This window comes from Bactrocera dorsalis, chromosome 1, assembly GCF_023373825.1.
Source record: "Bactrocera dorsalis isolate Fly_Bdor chromosome 1, ASM2337382v1, whole genome shotgun sequence".
NCBI classification, from domain to species: domain Eukaryota; kingdom Metazoa; phylum Arthropoda; class Insecta; order Diptera; family Tephritidae; genus Bactrocera; species Bactrocera dorsalis.
The window spans coordinates 29,597,553-29,609,292 of record NC_064303.1 but is presented as its reverse complement, the minus strand read 5'-3'; the positions used below and the strand labels follow the sequence as shown (position 1 = coordinate 29,609,292).

Sequence of the window (11,740 nt, the reverse complement as noted above, 5' to 3'; positions counted from 1 at the left end):
CATAGAGTAAGTTACGCAGGAATGTGAAGCGTATTATAGTTTCGGGGAAGCGGAGGTTAATGAAGTTAAAAATCAAAAACTGTTGCATTGTTTTAAAAGTAAATTTTAATTTGCAGTAAATGGAATTGAACAAAAGTCAAATAGTGATAAAATAAACATTAGTTTTTTATAAACCACAAGACACGTTTATTGAACATATTATATATGCGTGTCGTAGATAGAGAAATGGTTAATATAAGTATGTGTATATGTATGTACGTACGAAGAACTAATGCTATTTAATTAAATATTTGTATATAAAATGATTTGCATTGTATACAATATAAACGTACATTTATGAATTCTGTTAATAATAACTCTCTCGTTTCTTTTCTTTTTGTTTTATATTTACCTACTTTACATATGGCTACAACTATATCAATTGGATTTAGTTGTTTAACACCCTTGTCAATAATTTAGCTTACGCTGCACCATACATTCATTAATCCTGAATTAGTAAAAAAAAACATTATTTTACTATACATATACATACATAGATTTGCTTAAAATTGCATTAGAAAGCTACTGCTTTTTACGTCGTATTTAAGAGCGACACGCCGAACAGTTTCTCCCATGATTGTGCAATGGCATTTAAGCAACTGTCGGCATTCTCTTGTGTCTCAAAAGTGCACTGCCATATTTCACTCAGATCTTGAGTTTCGTCTAGGTAATTAATTAGAAAGGTATTAGCATCAATTTGCTCCACTTCAACGAGATTTGACATTAATTGCTTCATGCAAATCTCCACTTCAGCATCGGCATCTGAGGTAGAAAGCCAATCAAATTTACTTGAGCTGATGCACAGATGCGTGTCTGTAGTTAAAAGAGTGCATGTGCTCAAGTTACGCTTTGCTTGACCACAAGTCACTGTGCAGGCATTAAGTAATGCGCACATTTTCAGTTGTTCATCGTTGACAGCATTGTTGATGCGTCTCATTAGCAGGGCGGTTGGTTGATATTTCAGTTCACACAGTGACGGTAGCGAGTTATCTAAACAAAATATACACAAATTATTAAGTCATGCAGTAGTTTGAAAATCTTATATTAGATGTATGGAGGCTAAGAGTATTGACCCGGTTCAATCCATTTGTGGCATACGGACATACTATTATCAGGAAATGATTCTCACTGAATTGCAATTATATATCTCACACATTGCCCGATATTTTCGGTAAAAATTCACTGGGCCAAAATATGGGGAAGTCCGCCTTACTTTTTCCACAAGATATCAGATATCTCAGTTACTCAAGTTACCGCTTGCACGGACGTACGGATGGACAGACCGATAGTCATCCGGATTCGTATCGCCCTCCTGATAATTTATTTATATATAACCCTATATCTATCTCGATTAGTTTTAGGAGATACATACAACCGTTAGGTGAACAAAACTATTATACTCTATAGTAATATGTTGCAAGAGTATAAAAATGCGGCGGTGAAGTGTATTATAACTTCGATGCAACCGAAGTTGACGTTGATTCTTGTTTTTTAATTATACTTACTCGCAAAGTATAGCAACAAACTATCGGTGCGTAGGATGTCCTGTAGTAAAAGTTGAAAATTGCCCCAATCGCGTAATGTAAAGGCCAATCCAAGTTTCCACGGCAACAACTGTATGCAGTCCAGCCGATCTGCGGTGACGCTCACCAGTAGGCGCAACCACTTGGCAACATCTTCATTTTCGGGCCCAAAAGCCTCCATTAGATAGCACTTGCAGGTGGACATCACCACTATGCCTCCACAGAGCGTTTTTGTATTGTCATTATATATGCGTCCGCGTGCCAACCATTTGAACTGTTCGTTCTCGTCAAATTTCGTCTGATAGAAGTACAGCTTAAGGCGGTGATCCACATCATTGAAATCTGTATAATTAAATTTGTAGGGCTCGCACTTTTGGTCGGCTTGCGAATTTGTTTTCCTGGAGCTGGACATAAGACTGTTGGTGGTTTGTACAAGAGCTGTGGAAGAAATAAAAAATATTAGATTCTTTATCTATCTAAATGGGCTTAACTGTTACTGGGAACTAAATGCGCTCTGGGAGTTTTAGAATTGGAAATATTTTCTAGGTTTTATTATTTATTTTAAAAAGTTTTCAAGAAGTTCGTGTTAACCTCAAAATGGAAGGAGACCAATCACAAACTCATAATAAGTATTCGAAGTTTATACAAATATTACTCAGGAAATCAACAATATTCGGCTTGCAAATAATTTTTATTTTCTCCGTTGGTATGTCGATGCCTGAGGGCAGCTGAGTTGACATAGTCATATCCGTCTGTCTGTCTATATAAACGCGAACAATTCCTTCCGATTTTAAGATACGAATTTGAAAATTTATTCACGTTCTTTTCTCCTATAGAATGGGTTTATTTGTCGGAACGGCCTATATCGAACTATTATAGCATATACTGTCATACTAATTGATCGATCAAAATAACTTTTTTTGTTTACTTTTACGTTCTTGAACCTAAATAAACTCTAAATTTGGGATATTAGATTTTCTATATATTTCGCTCTATCGTCTTTACTTCTAGTTCCAGCTCGAATTAGAAGAACACTTCTTGATTTGATGTTAAAGTTCCCTTCTTAAAAAAAAAAAATTTAATGAAAAAGTATTGTGGGGTTCCTGTTTGATATCGTGGATGGACAGGCAGGCCTAAATCAAGTAGTCTCACTATTCAGGCGTATTTAAGGAACGGCAATTGCACTCACCACCAAACATGGATGATACTTTGTTGCTTTCTTCCTTTTTTGTGCCCTGCGTGCTTTGTCCATTAGTTGAACTATTTCCTGGTTTCGTTTGTGTTATTATTGGCTCTGGTGAGTTTGAGGAAAAACTTTCCGCTGCTAGCAAATTTCTAAGAATCGCCTGCTCCGCACTCTTGGAGAGTAACTCATCGGAGGAGGATGTCTTTTGCAAAAGTTCCTGCTGTTGTTGTTGTTCATAAGCAGTACACACACTATCCGTAACCGAACCGGATGAACTGCTTTCGATGAGCTGGACATGTGCTGAATTAGCCAGCGCGGGAGCAACAGTTTGCGGAGCAGGATTGTTGCTGTTCACCGTTAATGGGTCAACATGCAGAGCAGTTTTTGTTGGTGGAATAATTGTTGTAATTTTTCTTGGTTTAGCTTCAACTATTTGATTTTCTAGCACAGCCGCTATAGCTGCATTACCAAATTCGCGTTCAATAAAACTTTGCGTATAACTGAGGTCATAGTTTTCCTCCAGCGCTGACATGTGTTGTGCTAGGCGTCGCTCCTCGGACTCCTTACGGCCGATGTGTTGATCCAAAACTTCGATACTAGATTGACTTGGGTTGGAAATTATATCGACATCGCTGCTTTCACCGGTGAACTCCTGTTGACGTTCTGTATTGGAGCTGCCCACAACCGATTGATTAGAATCGAAGGAGTTTTGTGAGTTGGTGATTTTCGAGCAGGACGAGGATTCGTTAAGTGAATTAGCGGAGCCTTTACATTTTGTTGGATGTGGTTTAATAGAGTTGTTGAAGGAATGGGTGTGAAAATAGAAAGGTTCATTTGTAAATGTTGATTTTCGTATAATCAAATTTATATAGAAAAATGCAAGCATATTGCATTATGTAATGATATATGCGATACCCTGCACCCAAGCTGTTATGTGGCTTAAGCTACTGGGGTTATTTTTGTGCGCTTGAAATGATTTATTGTTTTTTTTTGTTTCTATTAGTACGCACTTGTTAGAAATTGTTAAACATTTTGAAAACTTAAATTGAGACCCAAATTTATGCTATATGAAATTTACTCTATTTTAAATTTATATTTTATACTACGAATATTTGATATACATATTATACATATGTAGGTAAAATATAAAAACATGAGGGTTGCCAATTTTTTTATTAAAAAATTTGGAATTGAAAATTAAATTCCAATTTAAATTTTGGGGATAAAAATATAATTTTAAAGTTCTATTCCAATTTTAAATTTTTATTTCAATTAAATTTAATAATTTGTCGCGAATTAATTTTAGAATATTTTCAGTATTATACTAAGATTTTTAGGAATAAAAATATAATTTTCAATGAAAAAATAAAATTTTTAATCTAAACACCTTAGAATAAAAACTGATTATTTTAAAATTAATTTGAAAAAATACTTTTTCAATCAAACATCTTGGATTAAACCAGAACAGAATTTATTAATTTTTTTTTTTTCAAATTAAAAACTGGGATTAAAAGGGATAAAGGAGAATAGAGGTAAATTACTGTTAATTAAAAGTAATTAAATATAAATATGATAAAAATAGTTAAACTATGTTGATATATTATTAAAAATAAGCCTCCTTTTCAAACGATAACCAAAATGGTGCCACACGACATAAGCAAAGGCGAAAAATAGTAAATTCTAAGCAAATTTCTTTTTTTTAACTATTAGTTGGCGATTAAATTTTTTTTTAAATAGAATTATATAGACAAAAAAATATTTTTAATTTTATATTAAAATTTTAATTTTATTTAAAAAAAAATGTTTTAAATTTTTAATCTGATTTTTTGGGATAACATTTATATTAAATTTCGGTATTTGCGATTAATTATATTTATTTTTGATTTCTAATCCGATTAATGAGATTAAATTTTTTCATTCCGGTATTTGATTTAAAATTATTTTATATTTTAATCCACTATTTGCGATTAAAAAATATAATAAAAAATTAAAAAATTTTAAATTCGATTTTTGGGATTAATATGCTTTTTATCTTTCACTTTGGTATTGGGAATTGAAATTAAAATTTAAATTCATTAATTTAATTGTGCTTCGAAATTAAAAAAAAATATTTTTTGCAACCCTTATGTACATAACTGCAGAGAGCTTCCCATACTATATGGCTGTTGCGAGTATTCCAAAGCAATATTCGATTACTTTGCGGTTTTCTAAAAGTATTGACTAGCACACACTGCAGGTCGGGCGCAGGGTTTGAAAATGCAAGTAGAAATTTATGAAAATAATTTAAGTAGCATTGATTGGGGAAATCGAATAATGTTTTTCACATCAAAAATGTTTTTAAAACTAACATTTGCAAAAATTTTGGAAAATCAATGCTGCTTTTGCTAATAAACAGTTCAAATAAAAGTGATATTAACTTTTCAGCCCCTGTAGTGGATTCCTATATTTGGATGTGTTAATTGCAGTAAGCCTGTTGGATCCTTTAACTTTATCAATGCAGTTTATATATGTTGTAGTTTAATAATTTGATATAATTGTGATTCAAAAACAGTACACAAGATAATTGTTTGTTAGTTGAGTGGATATTTTTTTGGTTTGTTTGCATCGTAGTAGGGCATGCAAATGAAGAAAAGAAATAAAATTATTATTGCATTTGTATATATTACTAAAATATAATTAAATTAAAATTACAAATACAATATTACATTTGTTAATAAACAGTTGCAAACATACATACATATGTACATTTGGAAAACACAATGCACCAAAATAGTTAATTTTTTATCGGTTTCGGAAAAAAACAAAAATTTGTTATAAAATAAAAATAGCTAGCACCAAAATAAAAAAAATCAGAAAACTAATACACACGTTATGAACTTACCAATACTATTTGTATCATTGGCAACATCAATATTTGCTGTGGCCTTGCTGGCTACTTTCGGCGGTGTATTCGCGTAGATTGGTGTTTCCTCGACAATAGCTGCGGGCGATAGTTTCTCAGCAGCCGCTTCAATTGGCGGCTTGGGGATGTCATGTATTTCAGCAACAAAGCTGCTTTTGCAGTCGGGACAATGAATTGCTATATTAGGAGGAAATGTTTATAATATTATTTATACATGTATAAGATTTACATTGTGTCCCTTATTTCCCAACGTCACCCATTAGTTTCAGTTTTTGCCCAAAAAACAAGAATCCATCTGGTTCTTTATTTTCAATATCATGTCTTTCCCAATATAGAGTGAAGTTCTCCATCACAGATAATCCTTATAACCGTTCACCTCCCATAACCGGACAAATTTCATGGACACAACGTTTTCATTAATATTTTCTTATAAAAATAATTCCCATAACCGGACATAAAAACCGAACCAAACACGGACACTTTAGAGATAATTTTTCATTCAAATTATCCCTTATAAACGAACAAAATTTCATAAAATGTGTAAAAAAAAATGTATGTATACAATATGGAGTTCCCGTTTTTTTAAATCTAATTATTCTGCAACGGCGAGTATCCGGTTATGAGCAATTTCACTGTATATACCTAACATGGTATTCTTTGGTATTTCGCATTAATAAAGTTAATCTTGAAAACGTGATATTCTAATACCAAATTTTTTGCCCTACAAAAAAGCTTTGATTTTTTTCATAAAAATATTCGTTTAAACGTGAGCATTCAAGCGATTTATGTATATTCTGTGTTGCTTATACGACATGGTGTACTGAATAAAAACAGTACATTAGATTTATTTGCTTTGCAGATAAAAATGATATATAGGGCAAATAAAAAAAAATTTCGTGCAAGCACTTGATTCCGATTATTCAGCTCGTATGGCAGCTATATGCTATAAGTGATCCGATAACAATTTTTTCGGAGATTTGCATTATTACCTTAGATAATGATCCAAGCTAAATATCGTGAAGATACTTGGTCAAATAAAAAAATTGCCGTACAAGCACTTCATTCCAAGCGATCAGTTTGTATAGCAGATCTATGCTATAGTGGTCCGATATGGGCGGCTGCGACAAGTAAGTAGCTTCTTGGAGAGAAAAGATATCTCAAAAACTGAGGGACTAGTTCGCATATACATACATATGTATGTATGTATAATACTAACAAATGCTCAAAGCTAAATCAAATCAGTTCGTCATGCTGATTATTTATTTATACATATATGTATTTTATAAAGTCTCCGACATTTTCACTAACTTCTTGACAAGCCTAATATATCCTGTTTAGCTTTTTAACGTATATTTTTAGGGCAAAAACTGAAAGTTTAGGGTGCGTTTACAAAAAAAAATTAACTTGGAAAATAACGTATACCCTACAAGTACGATTTAAATACACTCAATCATTTCGGTTTTCATGCAACTTACCCTGGTTCTGCGGCTTATATTTAGTTTCCACTGCGAATTGACAAGTGCAATTTACACAACGGTAGACGGTTTGATTCATTTCGGTGAGGTCACGCTGAGAGAGTATGTCACGTAATTTGCGTTCTAGTTCCTACAGAGATGAAATGGAGCAAGTTATTTTACTGAAATTGATTTACTATAAACATCTAATATGTACAATTAAATTCTTATAAGGTTTAATCCGAAATCCGAATTTCAGTAGTTCTGGGTTTTCGTTTTAACTTTGAAAACATATGAACAATCTCGGACTAAAAATAAGTTTTCAATTTTTAATGCCGCAATGCAATTAAAAATTTGAATTCAATTATTTTAATACGAAAATTGGATTTTTTGAAATATTTTTTAATTTTTAATTTTCCAAACCGATTAGAAATTTAAAAATTATTTTTAATTTCGACTTTCGTGATTTTGAAATAAAAAAAAAAAATTAATTCAGTTCTTTTTTAAAGTATTTTTTGCAACCCTGGTTCTTACCTGACATAAGCCATCTTCAACGGTGTAGATACGCTCCTTTTTATCCGCTTTGATTGTATCAAAATTTATACGTATCGTATTTGATTTTATGCGATCACAGGATTCTAAAATTTTCAAACTCCACTTGGTTATGGTTCTGAAATACAAATGTAACATTTTTAATACATATAAATATTAATAAAAAATATTGTAAAAACTTACTTTTGCGTTAATGTATCACGTACGCGCAAATAGTTTTCTGATATGGTTAGAAATACAGCCTCATTGCGTGGCATAGTGTATACTATATATGTTACTTCATCGTCCTCAGGCTCGGAGACTGAAAAGAATTGGAAAAATATTTTTTTTTTAAATAAAAAAAAAAAATGGTTTCTTAAAAAATTGTGGTATAAGCAATTAAAATATTACACATACTTTTAATTTTAAAGTGAAACTTGTTTTTAAGACAACATAAATTGTTAAATTATTTTTACAATTTTTTTCTATTCCACTTTTGATTATATTATACAAAGAAGTAAGCTAGAAAAAAGGTAAACTTCGGCTATATAGAAGCACAAATCTTTATCTTGAATTTTAACGGACAGGCAGTTATATCTCATAGTTATCCTTTGTATCATAAATTCTAAAGCTTTGGCATTACACATACCGTCGGGCTCTTCTATTGTAGAATTTGAATAGACGTTTTTCAAATGTGGCGGTTCATCATCAATCTCTACCTCAGTCTCAGCATCATCGCTCATATTTGCCTGCTCCAAAGCGGAGCTCAAAGAGTCTTCAGCGGTTTGCATTAATGTGTTATCGGAGTCATTTACCGACCTATAAAGTGTATGATTTTCGTTTGTATACGAGTTAGTGCTGTTCATACTTTGGTACATAGTTGCATCAATATTGTCATTGGGGCCATTTGCTTTGATTGGCGAGGAGAGCACTTCCAATTTTGGCACTTCACCACTTAAATGGCTATCATAAAGCGGTGTGGATGAATGCAGTGAACTGTCAAGCGTTTCACTGGTATCATATTGTGATTGAGACTTGGCTCGTGTTGAAGCAAGCGCTGATTCAGAAAGTTCACCGAGGAAGTCATCAAGCTGTTGTCTAGAAGAATTTGCTGTTGTTGTATTATTTTTAGTTTCCATACCTGCAATGTTAAGATATATTAATGTAAACTTATTTACATAATTTTTATAGTTATTGAAATACCTAAGGCGCTTTGTATCATTTCCGCATTGCCGGATTGCAACCAATTAACGCCATACTTTTCGCGTAGGTTTTCAATTTGTTTCTTCGCTTCTAAGTGTTGCGTGTCTGGCGCTGATATGTTTGTTTTTTGCAGTGTTACTTTGACGGGTTTTAATTTTTCGGCTAACACAGCCTCATCGCGTTCGTCAGTTGTTTGCGCAAGCGCGCCTTCATCTTCAATGATATCGACTGTACGCGTTTTCGAAGATGACTTTCGCGTGCCATTCGTACCATTAGCTGCTTTAACACTATCCAGTGTGCTCGTAGAACTAGCATTGAATTTGAAGGAACTCAAAGAACCCACACTGGATGAAGGCGTGTGTGTTGAGGATGGCACACGGCTGCTGTTAATGGATGTGGAAGAGGATCTTTGCGCATAGCGATTGAGCGCACCTACATGACGCAGTTGTTGGCTGCCAGTCACCGCTTTTTCACTCTTCGAAAGCGGTTCCAAGTCCAATAGGAATTTCACAGTTGCGGTATTTTTGTGTAGAAATTGTGCAGTGGCCAGTCGATGTTTGGGATGACAACACAATGGATTGCCGTACAAATTTAGATAGTTTAACGTAATAAGCGCGCTGAGTGGTAATAAACACGAGTGATCGAGCAAGCAGTTGTCAGATAGATCTAAATCGGTGAGGGCTTCCAATTTTGCAATACCCATTAGATCTTCCACAAAATTATTGCTCATATTCAAGGATTGCAACCGCTTGTAGGCTTCTAAATGAAATTGCGGTACATATTGCAAACAATTGTAGCTTAGATCCAAAGTTTTTAAATGCGGCAACCACTTGACGGCCTCTACGCTGCGCAATTTATTATGACGCAAATTAAGATGTTGCAAGAATTGTGCGAATTCCAAAGCGCTATCAACGCGTTGCAAATTATTGTAACTAAAATCGGCAATTTTCAATTCATTCCATACAAAACCATTCGAGTTGTCGCCACCGCACTTGGTTATAACGTCTTCAACAACCGTAAGACTCTTCACACAAATAAGCTGTTGCAGTTGCGCACGTAATCGTTGTATACCGACCACTTGTCGTACATTTGTCTTCTGCACTTCGAGACGTCGCAACGCACGAAACTTACTGATATCAATTGTGCCATCAAAGTATTCGTCTGTAGGATAGTGTATGATACAGAGTAACGGTGTCTTTTGTACAAAATCATAAATAAGCTGTAAATCGATGAACACAGGCGATCTTGAATTGACCGTCTTGGCGACTTGGAAGGTCTGCGGCGAAGCACCGATTTCGGCAGCGCCATCTGTTATTAGCGTAAATGAGTCATTTAGCGCGCGTAGCAGTGAACCTGTAAATATTGCACACATATGTAATTATTTATGTGTATATTATTAGAAATCATTAAGGCATTGCATGATAGGTTACAGAAGCAAATGTAACTGATAACGACTGAATTGATGTGCTCTTTTTGAGCTTGCTCTATTTTAAGCACAAGTATAATGGCGCAGGAGACAATAGAAAAAGCAAAATCCTAATCAGCACTTACATATGTACATACATATGTATATGTATATGCAATTATTAGTAATAAAATTTTCTGATGGCGAATTGCGACCTAGTACCACAATCAAATGAATGTTAATTTCAGTTAATGTAAATGTCGTAAAATATGAAAAGAATATGAAAGAGTTTATTCACGTTAACTAGGTCAAAACCAAAAATATTTAGTTTAAATGCTTATTTTTGTTGAAAGAACGCATATATTCAAAATCTACAATGGCTATCTTCCTATTTAAACTCGAAAAATTATTTATATATAATTGAACCGCAATGCTTACTTTTATAAATAACATTTTGCAAAACATCAATTTGAATTTAACTTTGTAACTGAATGCTGTATGTGTTAGTAAGAATATACAAAATTAAGAGGACTGAACATATGTATGTTTATCTAAAAATAAACTGTCAAATTGTGGCGCTCAAAATAAATCAAAACAATCAACAGACGAAACAATTAAGAAAGTAAATAAAAAGCAAAACATTGGAAAATTAACATTTGTTAAAATTTATATTATATTTAGAAGACTAAATGAAATGAATCACGCTTGTAAGAAAGAAAACAGCTTTACATTAGGTTTTTATATTAAATTATTTTAAATAAGAAAATTGCATACCTGATAGTTTCAGCGAAAACTCTGAATTTAATATTTTATCCCCGTTTTTACGTAGTAAATTTGCCAGTTCAGTTATTTTTTGGGGATCCATCATTTCTTTTTTGGGGCATAAGTAATGCGTTAAAGCCTTAAACCATGAGGTTCGTTGTTCAATTATGCGAATAATAACACCAACAAGTTGCCAAATCACTTAACAGCAAATATGTAGCATTAATTACTAATACCGCTGGCGTCGCTCTTCTTTGTTCGCCTTAAATTTTGAGGAAAATGGCACGTTATTATTAAACAGAATTGCATATGTGTAAATATGTATATATATTATGATATTTACCTATTTTCGAATTGTTATTACACTTCTTCTGCCGCAACCGCACCTCCGCGTTAATTATTAAAACATAGAATAATACAATCACATATATTTATCGTAGGAAAGATAAAACGTAGATGGCTATATCAATGGCCATGGAAGAATTACGTATACAACAACAGGAAAACGTTCGCAATGACCACAAAAACATTACATTTCGATTGTCTTATTCACTTTATATACATAGATACTTTTTCCCTTTTTGTCGTTTGTATACACACCAAATTATCTCAACATTTCTTAATTGTACAGTAATGATATTAATTATGTTTAACTAGTTTAGCATTTTTACTTCTTTGTAGTATTAATAAAAGGTTGTTTCTATTTTATGCTTTCGTTTTGTTTGTTGCCTTTAA

The 11,740-nt window shown here is 33.0% G+C and overlaps 1 protein-coding gene across 2 annotated transcripts; it reads right to left on the bottom strand.

The window, feature by feature from the left end:
* Window positions 1-87: 87 nt before the first annotated feature.
* On the bottom strand, window positions 88-11,740 carry LOC105223297 (uncharacterized). Of its 2 annotated transcripts, XM_011200976.4 has the most exons (12): window positions 11,349-11,738; window positions 11,018-11,267; window positions 8,839-10,191; window positions 8,285-8,776; window positions 7,840-7,957; window positions 7,639-7,774; window positions 7,126-7,255; window positions 5,630-5,827; window positions 5,166-5,234; window positions 2,752-3,513; window positions 1,545-2,000; window positions 88-1,029 (listed from the first exon to the last, which is right to left on the bottom strand). In XM_011200976.4, exons 2-12 carry the CDS (start codon window positions 11,109-11,111, stop codon window positions 572-574), a joined length of 4,266 nt encoding a protein of 1,421 aa, XP_011199278.2. In that variant the 5' UTR covers window positions 11,112-11,267; window positions 11,349-11,738; the 3' UTR covers window positions 88-571. The 2 variants fall into 2 exon arrangements, with proteins under 2 accessions (XP_011199278.2, XP_011199280.2); XM_011200978.4 differs by lacking the exon at window positions 5,166-5,234 and having other exon boundaries at window positions 11,349-11,740.

Bases quoted from the DNA above. Each gene is read 5' to 3' on its own strand.
- LOC105223297 (XM_011200976.4), bottom strand. From the start codon at position 11,111: ATGATGGATCCCCAAAAAATAACTGAACTGGCAAATTTACTACGTAAA. The intron at 5,828-7,125 runs GTAAGTTGCATG...CTCCTAATATAG, and splicing joins ATATAAGCCGCAGAACCAGG to CAATTCATTGTCCCGACTGC. The intron at 2,001-2,751 runs GTGAGTGCAATT...TTTCTTCCACAG, and splicing joins AGTATCATCCATGTTTGGTG to CTCTTGTACAAACCACCAAC.